At 42.1% G+C, this 18,617-nt stretch overlaps 1 protein-coding gene across 1 annotated transcript; it reads left to right on the top strand.

Moving 5' to 3' along the window:
• The first annotated feature begins 53 nt into the window (after nt 1-53).
• On the top strand, nt 54-4,142 carry EDN1 (endothelin 1). Its single transcript, XM_026843718.1, has 3 exons — nt 54-1,102; nt 1,377-1,484; nt 2,855-4,142. Exons 1-3 carry the CDS (start codon nt 1,002-1,004, stop codon nt 2,991-2,993), a joined length of 348 nt encoding a protein of 115 aa, XP_026699519.1. The 5' UTR covers nt 54-1,001; the 3' UTR covers nt 2,994-4,142.
• Nucleotides 4,143-18,617: the final 14,475 nt, after the last annotated feature.

The raw sequence follows: 18,617 nt of genomic DNA, 5'->3' as shown, positions 1-18,617 counted from the left end.
CCGGGGGGGGGGCTTCGGCAGGTGCCGAGCGCTGGGTTCCGCTTTGGTTGGAAAAAGGAGAAGGAGGGGATAGAAGGGGAAAAATTAAGAACGGCAGTCCACCCTGCAGAAGTGGGACGGGGAGGAAGGAATAGTTATTTGCACAGCCTCTCCTATTGCCTTTCTGCCGAGTACACCAGCGAGAGTGTTCACTAGGAGAAAGCAAGCAGGGTTTGGTTACCTAGACTGAGCAGATAGCTCCTAATGCACCTGCGTTCCTAAAGTCTGGGCAGGAGTATTTCCTTTGGGAGCTGCTCAGCAAAGGCTGTGGGATACTTTTCACTATGAATCAGGAGCAGACAAAATGCCAAAACCACGATTTTGCCAGCCTGATTTTGTCTGACTTTTTCTTTCCAACAAGTTAGGAGGCTGGAAGGCTTACTTTGACACGGGGTGGCTCCTCGCTGCCTCTTGCTGCTCTCTGCTGCAAATTAATGCATCCCATGTGTTAATAGGGTTATACACAGGGTCCATTTCAACGTTCTCCTCACCAAAAAAGTAGTGAGCCAGAGCCTCACCTAATGCTACAAACACTGACTTTGTGATTTGTTCTGCTGCTGGGTTTCCTTGGAGCTGAGAGGATCTGTTCCTCACTTTTATTGCTTCTTTCTCTGTTGCCAAAGTTCAAAGAGATGAGGTTTTATTGCTTTCTATCGTACAGGGAGGCACAGCAGCTTTATGAAATCACAATTAAAAGGTCATTAGCTTTGTCAGTAGCTGTGCTAATGAATATGTTGCAGGATCATCAGAAGCATTTTCATGGAAACTATGACCAACGAGGCATTCCCAGTCCCACAGCCTTTACTCATGCAATCAATCCCATTGATAAGACTGGCCAAAATACCTTGCTGTTTTCAGCCACAGAATTATTTGAATGACTTTCATGTTGTCTTTTTGATCATAGGAAGACTGTTCCGTATGGTCTCGGAGGCCCTTCTCGATCCAGAAGATCACTTAAGGACATGGTGCCAGAGATGCTTGCTGAACCTAGCAGCAGATGCCGATGTGCCAGTCAGAAGGACAAGAAATGTCTGAACTTCTGCCAGATGGGAAAAGATCTCTGGTGCGTCTATTGATGCTACTCTTTAAAGGGCAGTGCATGTAAAAGGCATGGATTGTGGTAGACTTACTCATTCTGGCACTTGCTGAGTGAATAATCTCCCCAAAGCCTTGCCTCCTACCTGAGTGCTCCCACTGCTGTGATACATACTATGGTTTGGCCCTGAAAGATCTCTTATTACATGCCTTGAGAAGTGGTTGATGAGGCGCCTCACCTTGTGGACTGCAGACTTTTTTTTTTTCTTTCTCTAACAGCAGCACCTTTTTGCTTTTAACAGGGCTCAGTCCACCATGGAGAAAACCTCACGTCACCGCAACAAAGCTGGTAATTGCATTGGTCCTAAATGCATGAACCGACAGCTTGTTGACAGCAAGAAAATGAAGCGGTGAGTTTTCTTCTCATCCTGTTGTAGTTCCCCAGAGTAGCAATAGAGAGCACAGTTCACCTGCCTTCGGGTCAGTGTGGGTTTAGCTGGTGATTTCAGCTTAAGAGTTACAGAGGTTTCAGTGAGGATATCTTGAGGGCTTTTCTTCATGCAGCAGGTTTTTAGTTTGTGAATACATGGGTGCCGAGCTCTGCCTAGCATTCTCTATTTGCTTAGAGGAAGCAGGCTTAATACACCAAACTTTCTGTCAGTATTTCATACTCTTTCAAAGAAATAGAACCTGTAATTTTAGTGTGCTCATGCACTATCTTAACTACACAAAAATACTATGTCCCAGCTATTCTGATATGAACTTGAATCAGAATGCCTTTTTCTTAGCTACTTTACTCCATTTTTACTGGAGGGGAAAATAAAGAAGATTATTGATCTGTCTGGATTTTGAATATATAATTTCTCCTGACTGGTGTGGCTGGCTTTTTAGAATGCAGGAGGTGGATTTCTACCTGCCTTATCTCTTACATTGCCCAATAAACCTCTGTTAAAATGACTACAGGATGTTAGTGATGGAAATGATTGCAAAAAGGCTGAGGAAAGGGAAAACAAAGACTAAATTAATATTTGAGCCCAATTTAATATTTGAGAGTAGGGCTAAATTTCAGGACTGCCCTTTGAGGTCCATGCATAATGAATTGAGCGGCAGGAGGCATCAATACCACTCCACAGTGCAGTTCAGGGACGCGTGCATGAACTTGGTGCAGCTACAAACTCCGCAGAGGTGAAGTCAGCTTTGAAGCTGACTATTAATACAGCTAAATCGGCTCCAGCGTTTGGTGTTAGGCCATGTGCCTGTGTAGAAAAAGTATGGTATACAGAAGTTTTCCCATACAAAAGAAGACTCTAGTGCTATTTTCACAAGCAGAACAAGTATGGGAGCAGTCAGCCTGATGATTTTGAGTGAGACTTAGGCCCTGGAAATCTTAAACCATTTTTTAAAATGAAGCTTGCTTGCTTGCTTACTTACTTGAAAAATGCACCCATTCATTGGAACCAGGAAGAGGTTTACCTAAAAGAAACAAAATAGCCAAAAAGAATAACACTGAAGACCTCTTGACTGGATATGTGCTATTTAAGGAACTCTAGAGCATCTATATTAGAATATTTTAGCTTACTTCAGTGTTTGCATTTAAATTCTGAATCCAGTATTTAAAGTGGCTTTAGTTAGTGTAATTCTGACAGAGTTATAGCAATCAGCAGTTACTGAGGCCCATGGCAGAAATCTAGGCTGAGGCTTGTTTAATCAAAAACTTAATGTCTGCACAGTGGAGATGCATCTTGATTATTCTAACCATGTCTATTTCTTGGTTTTGCAGGCTGGAAGCCATTGGTAACAGTATCAAAGCTTCCTTCAGTATTGCAAAACTGAAAGCTGAGCTCCAGAAAGGGCGGAAGCTGAAACATAACAGGGCAAACAAAAAGCAAAGCATCTGGGAAAGCCTGAAAGCATCCTAGTGGGAAGATCACCCGAATGTTTCTCCATCAAACTTGCTGACAAAGCGTCACCAAAACTCTCTCTTGACTTCTAACATTCCATGGCGGCGAAGGGCCTCTCTGTCCAAGTTTGTGCAGCAAAGTAAAACACTAAGGAAGTCCCGTGTTTGGAGGTATAAGAGCAAAGGATTTCATCATTCTAGAATTCAGATGGATGGGTAGAAGGGGTGAAGAGGAATGCACAGTAACATACATGAAAAGCCATCTTTCTGAAGAAACATTTGAATATTACTTCTGGAACGTTACCCATCAATTGAGCAGCTTTCAGGGTCTACATCAAAAGCATCTTGCAAGGAAGACCTCAGAGGTGTGCTTAGAAAGGACAGAAAGCAAGATTTTAGTGGACAAACTTCAAAGCAAAAAAACTTTGCCTTTTGATTAAAATACAAAAATGAAAGCCACAGAGCTAATTTAATCAGGACTTATTGCATATATACATGTCTACCTCGCGTACTGTTGCACTCCTGCTAGAGTATTTTTACACCTTGTTATTGCCTTTACTAATCAGCTGCAACCCTTTGCCTATTTTCAGAAGTCTAGTTTACTTGTACAACCAGAGTTATCTGAATGTGGGTTAGACACTGTGGTTTGTTTGCATAGTCAAAGTCCTTTGGTTTTGAATACCAAAGGACTCTTCAGCATAAGATAAAAGTTAAGAGGACATTACTAGGTTTCCCATAACAAGGATATTTGGCTAACTGAAGTTCTAATAATAGAGGTTGTTGTGTCTTACATGCCACCAAAAATGCACTGAAGTGGGGATGTACAAGCGGCTGTTGTAAGACTTATTTGGTGCCTTGTTTGGTGGAAATTCGTTGAGACAAAGGGTTGTTTTGAATTATGTCAAAAGGCTAATATTGGGTGAATGTTTATAGCAGTGAATTTGTTCACATTGTTGAATTTGCTGACAGGTTGAATCTTACATGCTTTTTTTTGTTTGTTTTGTATTTATATTCACACAAGTTCTTCCTTATATTTACCATGTTGAATACACATTGAAGTAGGCCATATTGGTCTATGCATGTTTTATGTATTTCTGTATGAAATTGGGAAATGCTTTATGCCTATCAAGGTAAATATCTTCAGAAATAAATATTTTTAATTACTGTATGGGCTTGTTTTTAATATATCCTGCTTTTCCATGGGCTATGTCTCCATAATCCTGGTGGTAGGTTGCCCCATATACAAAGCTGACCTAGATGAAGTATGATTGCTTTTCTGTCTCATCTAGACAGATCACAACATGCAGGTTTGTGCCAAGTATGAGACAACAGATAATACTTGTTCTAGCTTCAAGCTTGCTCGTCAAAACTTCACGACAAAACTTGATTTGGCCAAATGAATTTATCCTGGAGCAGCATTCTTACATAGCTGATCTCTTTTTCATCCAGTAGTACAAATTCTAATGTTGGATTTACTGTACAATTAAAAAAAGGCCAATAAGGGGTTGGATATATATGAAACAAGAGGAGAAAATGTGTACGCTGGATGCTTTGTGGGCTATATTGAACAAAGCATTGTTATATTAGTTATTACCATGCTATCCTAAAAGTCTCAGTCCAGCCTATGCATGTTAAAGATGAACACCTCAATGGAGCCTGGCCCAAGACCTGGGAAGAGCCAGAGCAATAGACAAACCTTGCATGTCTCCAAGCATTAGCCTGAAGTGGTTATAGCTGGAAAGCTGCTTAAAGCAAATAAAGGGATTTAATCATCTCTGATCCCATAGCGGGGGGGAGGGGGGCAGGGGGAAGCAAAAGAGTTAGTCCATGGATAAAACTGAGTGTTTGGGGTTTGTTTTTAAAAATAGACTTTCACGAACAAATGCCATAAAAAGTGTGTGAGACTTACAAACACTGACAACAGTCACCATTAAAAATTTCTGAAGCTGACCTGGATTTCTTGTCAATATTAATTTGTTTGCAGCCTTTTTCACACCCAAACATCAGGAGACTTAAAAAAAAAAAAAGCCTATATCACATTTCGTTCACACTGTTCTGCTATGTTTTAGGGCAGTAATTCAGGTGAGAGATGGCAGTGCTGGCAGCCAGAATCCAACAGGAGAGCCTGGCCAGGCAGCAGGAAGGAATAGGGAGCCCCTGTGATTCTGCAGGGCAGGATGCAGCCCCTGGAGCCACCATTTGATCTCTGCATCATCTGCCCTAACTGCTTGGGATGCACACGGATCAGTGACCTCTGTCAGGTGTGAAGAGACCTCACTAACACGCACTGGTTTTCCATTTCTTTCCTTACTGGTAGTTGCCTTTGGCAGGTAAAATAAACAAGCAAGTCATTGAGGCACTGCATCTCTCCCAGCCAAAGCGCCAGGGGAGCGAGGGTGTGGGGTGCCCCTGCTAGGGAAGGGCCCGCTCATTGGCATCCCTGTCCCAGTTGCTCCTGTTTTCTCTCCCAGGAGAGAGCAGGAGGAGTGCCGCAGCAGTGCTTGTGCTGTTATTGAGGCTGACTATCTGGATTTTGAAGGTGATCAGGCTAAATGGTGCTGTGGGTGGGCTTTAGTAGCCAAATTCCTGACCAGCTGCTTAAGGATTCGTGAGAGACCATGCTAAAAAGAAACCTGTTCCTTCCAGGGTTTACTCTGCTCATGCCTGTATGCAAAAGCTGGCTTTCATCCTCCTTTCCTTCCCCCTAAACTGACCTTGCTGCTTGCTCATGCTGCCACTTTGTGTAGTGATGGTCACGCACTGGCCTTTGGGGGAAGGCATGGTCCCCAGAGCTGTGTAAGGTAGCCCTGCACACCACTGAGCCTGAGTGGCAGCACAAAGAGCACAAGCAGGGTGAGATGCCCTGACGGCAGGAGTTTGAAGGCTTTGGGAAGAGCAGCTGAAGCCATTTTGGGCTGCCCAGCCTGCTCCAGGAGGCAGTGCAGCAGGGACAGAAGGGGATGAGCTCCTGCCCCTGACCCCGTGCTATTTACCTTCTGGCATAGGAGCATAAACTGCAGCTTACCCTGGTTTGCATTAATGAGCTGGACCGAAAACCAGAATTTAACAGTCTGTTTGTCTCACTGAATAAGCAAAAGGGAACATGAAGCATTTTATCTTAGGACTGGCTCACATACAAGTACCAGGGTCTGTCCCAGAGGTTTGCTCCTTCTCAAAGCAAGCTCCATGGCAGAAAGAGGTTCAGTAACTCAGGCCAGAACCCCTAGTGAAAATAGAGAGGCATGGTATGTGCTGGGATTTATGGCACTGAACACAGAGCAGTGTAAAAGTACATTCTTACTTATAATAAACGACCTGAGCAAAAAAATATTCTACCTGATGCCAATGGAAACATTGTGCTGACTGCAGAGGCAAGGCTGCAGAGTCAGGGCTCTCATTCTTCCACCTAGAACTAATCTCACTTCTTCTATTAAAAAGTATACTTTTCATGGACATGTTCTATCACATTTTAAGTGAGAGATTCTTCTAATCCAGGATGAAATCTGAGAAGGTCAAAGGAAAGCATATAGAGAAGGCGGCCATGACTTTCCAGCCTGGACATACTCTATTGGTCCATAAATACACCTGATGTATGGCTGAAATTCCAGCTTGGATCAAGAGCAAGGAAAGGCCCCATTCCCTCGCCTGTATCTCCCTCCTCTGATTTTTCTGGGTGCAGCATGGCCATTTCTGAAATTGCGAAAAGTTTCACAGGAAAAGACAACTATTTCTCTCCAAAATTAAGCTTGCTGTACTTATTTTTATTCAGTGCTGTGTGTAATTCTTTCTTCTCAGCTGGTTTATTTTTACTTTCTCTGGATAAAGGCTGTTTTGACTATATATCAAAACAACATATACAATAAAACAAAGCTTCAACATGTGAGTCAGGCTTCAGGTCAGGAAAATACTACAATGCTACTGAAATTCTTTCCATCTTATCTACATAATTCTGACCTAATATTTCCAGAAATGGCAACTCTAATCTGTATCATGTTATCATGAACTGCCCCAAAATAATTGACGCAGGATGTCCTAATGTTGCCTATAGAAGTTACCAAATACCAGCCTCTTTGTTCATGTTTCCTTACATTAGGATAAATTTAGCTACCACAACACACTTCTATATTTACAAACACAGACTGAGCTGGATAATCTGCTGTTTGTATGCTATCTGATGTTTACTTTCTTCACACTCAACTTTGCCTCTGTGTGTATAAAACCATATCAGTTTTGACTTTGCCTGAATCATGGTGCTATTATTAGGTTCCTTGGGTAGAAATCCAGTTTCCATGCTCAGCAGATATCTTTATATAATTTACTGTTCTTCTTTCGTGACCTAGGAAACAAAGGGATAGAGTTTTTGATTAATTAGAGGAGAATGGTTGGAAGCTGCGATGGTGAGTGTAAGTATGCAAAGAGACAGAGAGCCACAGATAAAGTACAAAGATAGCGGCAGGATCGTTTTTCCGGAGGTAAACATTGTGTGAATGACATTTTGGAAATTTAGCCAGAATGGGTGTTCATGTCTTCCTTTATTTTATATCTCTGATCAAATCTGAGCTAGGTGAAAAATGATAGGGAAGCCTATTTTGCTATTTCTCAATATGGTTAAACAATCGGTTGGTATGTCTTAGCGGTGTGCCTGGGACAATTTCCTCTGCTCTGATCAGGTCAAGGAGACCTGAATTCTGCATGAAGTCCACCGGGTCAGTTGGTCAGCCAACAATTCCCTCAGCTTTAGAGGCATGGTTTATGCCAGTGAAAATGAGAGCAGAGTTTGACCCAGAAAGGCTTTGTTCTTTCTGATATTGCCATGATGGGAGCAAATGGACACTAGTTTGCTGATGCTGGCAAAGGGCTCCAGAGGTTTTTGCTGCTCTTGGTCTGGGTTTGGGGCTTTTTTTTTTTTTTTTTCTCCCCGCAAGCATTTGCTAGTAACAAATTAGATAAATATCACTTTGGTAAGCAATGGGGCAGTTTGACTGGCTCAAGAAAGCTGTGTTAAGAAATGGATGAGCCCCATGGAGTTTGCGGTTTCATTGACCTTTCCAACTATTTTAGGGGCTGCAGGAATGATTTGAGTTCACCAACTGTAATTCAAGCCCACACTGTTGTTGTTGTGGTTTTCCCCCCAAGGAAATTAAAAAAAAAAATTCCAACCTTAAACCTAACTTTTTTTCTAGTGAAAGGAAAAATGTATGCTATGTGCCAGTCACTAGAAACAAAGCCAGCTTCTAGTCTGGCAAGAAGAAAGCAGCACTGTATTTTGGTCATATACATTGGATTTACATTTTCTTCTGCTTTCTCCATCTCTTTTCACAGACACAATTAAGCCAAGCACTTGGTGAAGTGTCCATTACAAAAAATTGTCCAATGCCCTAAGGACTTCTTGTACAAAGTTAGCCACATGCACTGAATGTTTTGATGGACCAGAGCTTCTCCTCTTGTCATCTTTCTTGTCTTCATTTCAGTCCTATTGTTTCCAGAGGTCTGTTTTTCTTTTGCTTCTTATTTTCCTCTTCCTTATTTCTAACAGAAGTATAAAGCAGTGATATTCACAAACTAGACAGCAGACTGAAGTGGACAGAAAAATTGGCCAAATGGTGTATTCTTATAAGAAATCTGCAGGCCTTTAAGTTGTGTATTTGCCTGTTTAAGGATTTCCAACGAGATAAGACTTCTTACAAGTGATTTAACCAACAAGTCTGAGCCCTGCAAAGAGTTAAACTCTGTGGGGGTCAGCTGCTCATGAAAATGGGATCATGTAAATGTACACAGACTGCCTGGGAGCTTTGAAGGTTCCTGGATGCTGGATGCTTTGCAGGACCAAACTGCCTCCTCAAGGAAGTAAGAACCTCTCCTGTACTTTCTCATACCCTGAACTTGTTCACCCGCTTTGATGAGCATCCCTCAAGTAGCATAAGTGAGCACAAGACAAGAAGCATGATATTATCTGCAGGAGAGGTGCCTTGAGAATGCCCTCTCCGTTCTTCTCACATGACTGTACATCTTATCTGGCCTCAAGGGGGACATCTCTTTCCTCACACATGGGCTGCCTAGCACATCCATCAGGCAGCTGACTTCATTATATGGCAAGGCCAACAGGGATCAAAGAACCCATGCTGCTGAAAGGAGTGATCATTGCTGGGCTGTGTAGAGCCTACGCTGCACGATGTTGCTGGCAGCATGCTCCTTGGAGGATGGGAGAGAGGGTGACTGCAAGTCACAAATCAGAGCAGCAGCCCTATTCAGTCCCCTGGAAATGTAAACCACACTTTCCAGGTGGCTGCTGGTTCACCCTGGGTAATGCCATGCTGCCTGCAGTGGCGGAGGCTCTTTCTACATGTATCATCTCAGAATGACGCTGCAGATTTTATCAGTCTTTTATAGCAGATTTTTCTCAGAAAGCATCTCAGTTGGGTGAGATGTCCACTCATCCCAGTTCTCCTATGGACTAAGCTGGCATCATTCTGGTGAGTTTGGAGGAACACCACTGATTTCACCAGCCCAGAGGTTTTTCAGTGTATCAGTCATGCATCAATAGCATACAGCTGTGAAATCCACATACACCTCTACAGAGGTCCACGTTTCTTCCATGTGTAGATAAGAAGAATCTTTTAATAATTTTTGCAGAAATTTTACTCCCCTATCTTTCTAAAATCTTACAGACTTGGCCTGCAGTTTTTCCTCCTTGGGCCTCTGCTAACCATTACATCATTCTCTGTATACATCCAGCTGAATGCTTTGCAGCGATGTGCTTTCCAGTGGCTTCCAAATAATGTGCACTAAGGCTGTTAATTTAATTTTACTTCACCCTGAGTCTGCTTCATTAAAAGCACAAGGACGTCTTTCACCTGGCTGAAAGGTGAAGTGCTTGTGAGTGCTGTCCTTAGCCCTGAACTGGCAATGGATTGTGGATTGCTTGTTCCGGTGCTGACTCTTTAAGCAAGTCAGAAAGTTGGCTGGCTATTACTATACAGTAAAAATTTATTCTTTGAACTAACCACTTTTTGCTGAGTAATTATTTTTCTTCACAAACATTTCTATAAAAGTCTATACATGCACAGGGGTCAACTTTCTAAACAAAGTACAGCTTTTCCTTCCCCACCTCCTTATTTTAATTCTCTCAAGCATGTATGTGCTCTTTCTGTGACCAAACAGAGATTTTGTGAGCTGCTTCTGTATGAAGCTGTGCTCATAGCTGTTTTTTAGCCTGTGATCAGTGAACATCTGAAGAGTCATGAAACGTGGTTAAGGGATGCAAGTTCATATGTGCTTTACAACAACCTGCATATGTAAAGTTCCTGGAACAGTTTGCACTTTCACTGGAAAATTTTTGGTGGTCCATGTTACAAATTAATAAAGCCCGTGTCTTATACATGGAAAGTAGGTTTGAAAAAAAGTTGCAAAACGAAGTTGTCAACATAGGAAAGGGCAGAATTGAGTCCAGCCACATAGCAAATAAGGAAGATGCCATTCTGATAAGAAAAGGATGTGATTGTATAACAACATTATCAGGTACTGCAAAGTGTGTGTGCAGCAGGGTACATCAGGGAAAATTTGAAGCATTTACTAACTCTGCATGTGTACTTGTAAACGTGGAAGTGTGTGCACATGTCATGTCATGTAATGTGATATAATGTAATGTAATGTAATGTAATGTAATGTAATGTAATGTAATGTAATGTAACGAAGGTCTTTCTGATGTTGTACAACATATTTTGAATCGACTTTCCATTGTCTGAAAACTCTAGACTCAAGGGGCTCTCTGTCTTGATATCTGTCTTTTTTATCCCCATTTAATGTGGTAGAGCTCTGGTCAAGGCAGCCAAATTCTATAGGTGCCCTTGCAAAGGATGAAAGCAAAGGGTGCTGCTGTTCATACCACCCTGCCCAGGCACTGCTATGCAGAACTATTGCCTTTGCCCAGGCTTCTAATCCCTTCAAATAAGCTCATGTTGTTTACACAGATTTTTTTACTATGAGGTCTACAAGGAGAGAGTATATTTGACATCAGTTTTCCCTCTCTGAACAGCAGAGTTGGAGAGCTCTGAATGGTTTACAGGCTAATTAAAAACAGACCACACGTTTTGGTTGGGGTTTTTTTTCCATCTTTTTGCTGCATTCCAGTTTGTTTAGCTGCTCGGCAGGGTTTTGACAGGGGCATTGTTAAGGAGACAAAGATCCTCTGGCTTGGGTGACATTAGTGTGCTAAGAGATGCCTTCTTTTCACCTGACAACCTAACCAAATTGGATCAGGTATCAGAAAGACTGACAAAACATTGAAGGACATGAAATATTTAGCAAATGGCTGACCTGCACATCCTACCTGGCTCTGGCTACAGTAACAACTTTGCAGGGGAGCTGATGCAGAACTGCCCTTCTATCTCCACCTGACAAACTCAAACAGCTGATAAATTACCAGAACTAATTGTTGCCCTGACAGGCCTTTGATCCCTGGAAGAGTCAATTTATAAATGATGAGCTCCTTTTACATGCCACCACTGATGGAGCTGTTGAAACAGTTATAAAATCAATAATCCCTGCAGTCTGGGGATCCTTTACTTTTCTCCCATTTATTCAGGACAACAGTTCAAAGTGTCTGCAAATGCTCATTTCCATCTCTTCTCAGCACCCTGCCCAGAAAAAGTCAGGCATTGCTCTAGGAGTGAGGCTTGGTAAAGAGAGAGGGAGCGAGAGCATCTGAAAAGCAGGACAGTCCAGATGAACACTGAGTAGGAAGCCAGTCTCCAGATCTTACTCTCAGCCACTTAGCATAGTCTCTCCAGGAAGAGAAAATTGTTGAAAACGAGGGCAAAAAGGGCAAAAAGAGAAAATTTTGGATGATGAGCAGCATCATGGGGAGTGGCAGCAGCTTCAGGGTGCCAGTGGAACGGAAATCCCATTTATGGCTCCCAGTGTCCAGACTCTACAGGGAGTCCAGCCAGCCTGTTCCCAGGGACACTCTAGCTCTCCCAGAGGCAGAGCTCCTGACAGTCTGCTGGCACACATCTTCACCTATGGCCATCTGGTTACAGCTCAGCAGAGCGCCGAGAGCTGGGATACAAAATTCTTCTATGGCCTCATCTGGAGATGGCTTTAAGTGGCCAGAGTCCACCCTACCCAACACTGATGGTACTTTCTGGTTTTGTTGAATGTGAGCCTGGCTTCTCCAATCTGACGGAACAAGCCAATATTTATACTAATATAGTCCCTATGGGTGCAATCTCATGTGCAGAATTTGGTCCTAGATCTGTATTGCAAGAGCATATTGTGACCACCACATGATGGAGAACCCAATGAAACCTTGTTCTTGAGCTGTTTGAGCAAGTTGCTAGCTCTTTTATAACAGACCCCTTTACAGAGCAGTCAAGATACTCCAGAGGTCATGTTTCTCTTACACAGTCATTTTATGGCTTCCTTTTTATCTTTCTTTTTTTTTTTTTTTTTTTTGTGGAAAAATGATACCTAAGTATAGAAAGCTACTTAAATTAAAAGGAGATCTAGGGAAGCTGTGTCCTCAGCTCTCACAAGTCAGCATAGCATCAGTGATTGGAGCTTGATGGACCTCTAGCAAGAGGCAGCACGAGAGCAGAAATGGTCCTCCCATTCAAAAGGCCTTCCCTGAGCAAGATGCTCCCCTGAGGCCTGCAGGTGTGAGAGGGACAATGGCCGCCAGCAGCAGTGGCCATGCAGATAGAGGGGCCATGTTTCATTTCAACTGGAAGGAAAATCTAACCGAATTCTGGTGGGCCCCTTCACAGCAATGCCTGTCGCTTTTAAACAGGAGACAGAAAAGGTGACACTCACTGCTCAGTACCCAGGATTATGAGGACTTGACTTCCAGCAGCCCAGCTCCCAGGAGCGTCAGCAGCACCACCGGGGTCACCTGGGACACCATTTTCCTTGGGCCATTAGAAGCAAAGGACCACTTAGAAGAAGAGTGCAATAAATGCGCTTGGATTTGAAGAAAAGTCCTTGGCCAGTTTTTGCTGGTGTTTGCTCGTTTTCCAGCTATGATAACAAAACAGGAGCAGTCCAACAGGGCCTGGCTTACTCCTGGGAACACAGTTTGCAGGCTTGGACCCAGCATCACTACCACTCACCAATTTTTGAAAACAGCCTAGAAGCCATGAGTGTACCTCGTATCTGGAAACCTTATTTACACGCAATCCTGTCTTTCAGTACAATCACTTTTTCTGTGCCTGATTATTCTGATGAGAGAGAGCTCATTAGAAAAATGAACCACAACCCAAGTTCATGCATGAGGCTGGAACAACAGGAGGTGCTGAATGATGCTTCACTTCCCAGTCTCCTCTAAAGCTGGTACACAAATGGGAGGTTTTGTAATGCAGTTCAAAGTGGTTACTCCAAAGCTGTTCGGAGCCTGGCCAACAAGGCTTGTCCTCACCACAGGCAGAAGAGGTGCTCCCTAAGAGTGAAATCCCCTCTAGTGTCCTCCAGACTGCGGAACACTTGGACTGAATCACAGCATTCATTACAGAAAGAAATAACTGAGCTGTTAGTAACTGTTACTGAGTGAAGGAAATGGCACATGCACATGGCTTATACAGTGAGATCCTGCTCTTGCTCAACCTAGTTCTTCACTGTCTTATCAACCTTGGAAGTTCTCCAGACCTTCAGCATGGGTAGTGCACACTTGATCCACAGGGATCTTTTTCTTCAGGCCACAGGAAGGCCTTAGGGCTGGGAAATAAACATGTAAAAGTTCCTTAGTTAATGTTGAATGGAGTTAGATGCAATGTGCAGTCTTCCACTGGAGGGAGAACTGAAACTTTTTGTAAAGTGAAAAGGAGTTTGGAGATAACTTTGCAGCACCAGCTTCTGTATAAACTGACAGGAAACTTGTGTAAGTTGACAGACCCAAGGGAAAAGAGGAATCTACCACAAAAACACAGCTTCCAAAACTAGGTCTGGAGGACAGCCTTAATCATGGTGCACTCTAAAGAGCGACATCTTGAAGAGGCAACAAGACAGGTAGGAACAATGCAAGAGCGAAATGAGACTGAAGAGACTTTGTCTGTACAACCTCTTGTTGCAAGTTACTTTCTGACCCTAAAGAGTCGCATGAAACTCCCAACGAGAAATTGCCTTCCAAAACAGGAAGAGCAACAAGAATGCACCGACATGAGCAGAGCAGGGTGATCGGCTCAGAGTTCTCAGCATACTACTAATTTAGTGTCTTAGTGGCAATTCAATACTGACCAATTTATTCTCATGATGCTACTCACCCTGAAGTACCAGTATGCTTCCCAGCTGTCTAAACAGTTTAGAAGCAGACACTTTTTCAGATTAGTTAGCATCCACTAAGCAAGCAATGAGAGTGGAACAAATAAAAGGTACAGCTGGCCTACTTTTAGGAGAAATGGTTAAGTGCAAAGGGTCTAGGGGATCTTCTCGAAGGAGATGAGATTGCTGCCAGGACATTATGCCATGTGTAGAAGTTGAAAGAGGTGAATATGGGCCAGGAGGACAGGTTGATATGAAAAGGCCAGAAATAGGACAGTGGGGGTAAATGCGCAGGAAGGATCTACTGGCACTGTGGAGAGAAAGTGGGTAAGAACTGCCTAGTTTAATCTTACCCAATTTACATAGCTCACTGATGCACCTGAATGGAGAGGAGTTTTCCTCTGGAGGCATCTGGCTTTCTCCCTTGCCCTTGTGAAGGAGCCTATTGAGGTATGGCAGTCACAGACATGAGGGTGCATCCTCCTTATCTTCATGATGTAACAGCTACGCAATAAACTGAAGGTGTGGTGAAGAAAATAGCATAAATGAAGCTCTTGGCAGGGGAAATTCATCTTCTTAAACTGGGTTTCTAGGATAGGCTTAATTACCATGAATTAACTCTTGGACATCCTGAAGAGACAAGACAGAGGGAAGAAAGAAGCAAGAGAGAAGTTAGGCTGAAGAGAATTTGATTCCCATGAAATGTGAATGAGGCTAGCTCCTGCAGCCTGGCCTACCTCACGTTGTTGGGCTGACTCAAGAGGAAGAGAGGACTAGTTCTGATTATCATACTGAAAAGAAACAAAGAAGAAAATTTCTTTGTGCTCTTTTCTGACTTAGCTATTTGGAGAGCCTGTCATACCAGGAGATGTTATTTATACTGTATACTTCCAGGATAATCTTTCACTGGGAAATGTTCTGCCCTGAAAAAAGGGGAAGGGTAAAATAATTAAAGGATGCTGTTCAAAATAGAATTATTGTGAACTGGTAATTTCATTAGAAAGGATGTAGAAACAGCACTGAAACTGTTGCTCTCAATAGCATCAGGGTACATGCCAGGATCTCAGTGAAGATCAGTTCTCACAGTACTCAGTCCCAGTTTGAAGAAAACTTGTGAATGCATGCCATGTGTGACTACAATCAGGAAGTCAGATCATTTAGACAGCGCTGGCAGTCCTTGACAGAACTAGTTTAAGCCCTGTTTCTCAATGTGAGTTTGGCTGGTGAGAAAGTCAAACTCGGGATGGGTCAGCTGAAATTTCCAGAGTGGTAGCAAACATGAGGACTGAGCAGGTCCAAGCCCACTACACTTTGCCCTGAAATATCTAGGTGACCTCAGGGAACAGTTATGCTAGCTTTGAGCCAGGTGGGTACTCAAGTGAAACCTGATGAAGCGACTTTCTGTGCTGAAGCTAGAGAACAAAGTTGTGAGATGGGCCACCTTGATTTTAATCTATTTCTCATTAATGTTTGACAGCAGAGGGTACTGCCAGCTGCTGCAAAAAGCTATTGTAATGGCAAAAAAGTGTTCTTCTCGGGTCTCTAATATTCGCAGCCAATCACATGTGAGATGTGTGTCTACTGTTACTTTGGATAAGCAGAAATGTTGGTTTTCTCTTCCCTGAATGCGATGATCAAAATACAGATAACTTCTAAATTGATATTGACCTTTTACTGCAGATGAAAACAAGGGAGAGGACAATAGTCTTTCACTCTTATGAACAAGTACACATAAAATTTTGTTGACTTGTCTCCTAATATAGAGACCACTATACAGATGGAGCAAGCTTAGCTTATCTCCTATTTATTTAATGAGCAGTTTACCTGGTAGAGATGCTGCCCTCAAGTTCACAGAGACTTGTGTTTTGTAGCATTGCAATGACACAAAGAGCTCTGCAGAGGTACAGGGAACTGAGTTATTAATTATTGGTGACTGTTTTTGAAAAAGATGAGGCAATGCCCATAGACTTGAATGAAGAATAACCATAAGGGTGGCATCTGCGAGAAGCGAGTTTTCTGGTCAGGTATCATCTTCTAGCACCTCCCAGGTTAGTGGTGGCACTAACACTAAAAGCAACAGAAGGTGGTTAGAGGAATAAAAACCATGGTCAGTATTCATGTCTAACCAACCCGATTTCCAAATGTTTATGACTATGGGAAAGAGCAGAAGAGAAAGGTAGACACGGAGGGCATGAGAGTTATGCACTGAGATACCAGAGGAGTTATGAGAAGTCCAAGGTACAAGGGATATATGCTGGCTGTAAATAATGGGACTAAAGCATCACATTACACAGAAAATACATTGGTCTGGAAGTCTTGCAGGAAGCAGGTTTCTTTTGAGGTTCAGAGTAATGCCTTCAGCCTGTGCCTGTGCAAAACGTACCAGAGATTACTTTTCATAAGGGCTTCAAGAATTCATTGAACTGGGGTGCAAAGTCATGAAGAGATCTAGACAGACCTAGCCCCACTGTTTATAGCTCCCCATGAAGTGCACAATTGCTAACAATTTATGGTACTCTTTTCCAGCTGCTCATATCAATCCTTCCATACTTGTCTGAGTAATGCCAGCATTTCTTCAATACTGATACTTCTTTGTTTCCCAGCTTATTAATTTATCTATCAAGAACTTAATTTTGCTAACACATTCACAACAGTTTGCCATTAGGTTCCAGATACTAACTAGTGAAAGGAATAGTCAGTTAAATTGAAAGGGAGACTTGAGTCTTCAGCCTTCACCCTCAAATGCTTACGGTGACACTTTAGATATATATAACCACTCTTCTGGTAGTGTTTCAGTTAAAAAGTCTGATTCAGATGAACTTTTTGGGAAATTTGGTTTCAAGTTCTCATTCTTCTCTAGGGTTTCACTGGGTTGTGTCACAACAGATATATTTCATTATGTAATTTTGCATTCAGACATAGATGAAAACTGATGTACAAAGCTGAATGAATTGAAATGCTTCTGCATTCATCTCCAACACATGATTCTATTATGGGAAAAAGAGAACTGGCGAGAAATGGATGCTATCATAAAAGAAAGATTTCAATGCTACAGTTCTTAATTTGGAACAAAGTAGTGCTGACATAAGACATAAAAATATTTTCCATTGAGAATCAGGTGCCTTGGCCAAGTCTGGAAAGATCTGAATACTTTTTATCTTTATATTTGAAAATGAAAAAATGTTATCAGAACTTGACATAAAAATAGAGGCATTTTATTTAATGTGTCAGCACTTACTTCTTCTACAGCTTTGCAGTATTCTGAATGTGGCTTTTTCTGACTTGCTAAGTAAGTTTCCAGGGCAAATGAGTTACAACTCAAGAACTTGATATTCAGAGTTGCTAAAATTTTACCATTTTCTGGTATATGAATGCACTATCTCTTCTTCCTAGTAAGTAGTTATTTTTAAATTACATTTTATATGGTTTCTGCTATTCTTTAACAAAGAGCCTTGGAAAAATCTTAGTAAACTCTGACACACCCAACAGAAATAACTTCAAAAGAATTTTGATGTATGTTTCCCTCCAAATAGAGGAGTACTCAGTCACACTGAGTTATTCGTAATATATGTTTTTAGCAGATACTCACATATTTAGAAAATACAGAACTTTTTTTCCAGTGGTTTATTTAACAGAAGTGATGCATGATTTTCAAACAAAATACTTTTCATTAGGTACTGAATTTGGGGGAAATAAAAAAGATGCCCCAAGGTTTGGTTTTCACAATATTTTTGGAATTTTTGATTACATGGAAGAAACAGGCCTTCTTCTTTCAGGAACTTCCCCTATGTCATTTGTTTCCTCTATATTCTTTTGCTACTATTTTCCTGCCTTTTCAGTAATGAAATTATTAAATGTGGGAACAGTGAAAGGAAAGAATAACAGTTGGGAACGAAGAAGAGAGAAAAGTTTCAGTCCTGGTTTGTTGTTAAAAATAGGCCAGTCTGTTACAATGATCATCTCCCTTGCTGCAATTACTGTCGTAACAACAACAAGCTTTTAGAGAACTGATAGGAAAAAGTCACTCTGTTGCTACTGTGCCTCAAGGACTCTACTCCTATTTTAGGTCATCTTGATAATTTTGCTTAAGTAACCAGAGAGACCTGGGAAGTTTGATTTGGAATAGCTATGCAAAATTCATCTTTCTGAAGATCTCCGTTTTCTGAGAAAATGAAACAAACTAAGGGTTAGGTTTTGCCTCCTCATTTTTTTTCAGCTGGCTGTGTCTTTCTCTTGCAGTCTTTGGGAGGGTACCATCTCTCCCCTACTGCAGTCTTCATCCTGTGCTTGTCCATCTGTTTGGGATAGAGGATGCAACACATGACTGGATTCCACCTTGAGAAACACTCTTGCCCACAGGCCCTCAGGGATGCTCACAGCTAGCAGGACCTGC

This window comes from Athene cunicularia, assembly GCF_003259725.1.
Source record: "Athene cunicularia isolate RWA chromosome 2 unlocalized genomic scaffold, athCun1 chr2_part1, whole genome shotgun sequence".
Taxonomy (NCBI): domain Eukaryota; kingdom Metazoa; phylum Chordata; class Aves; order Strigiformes; family Strigidae; genus Athene; species Athene cunicularia.
Note: the sequence above shows the minus strand (reverse complement) of the source record. Positions and strands in the feature narration are given on the sequence as shown.

What these genes read in the sequence shown, in the direction of transcription:
- EDN1 (XM_026843718.1), top strand. Translation starts at nt 1,002, where the DNA reads ATGGTGCCAGAGATGCTTGCTGAACCTAGCAGCAGATGCCGATGTGCC. An exon ending in CAGATGGGAAAAGATCTCTG is followed by an intron (nt 1,103 to 1,376) that starts GTGCGTCTATTG and finishes TGCTTTTAACAG; the next exon opens with GGCTCAGTCCACCATGGAGA. An exon ending in GACAGCAAGAAAATGAAGCG is followed by an intron (nt 1,485 to 2,854) that starts GTGAGTTTTCTT and finishes TTGGTTTTGCAG; the next exon opens with GCTGGAAGCCATTGGTAACA.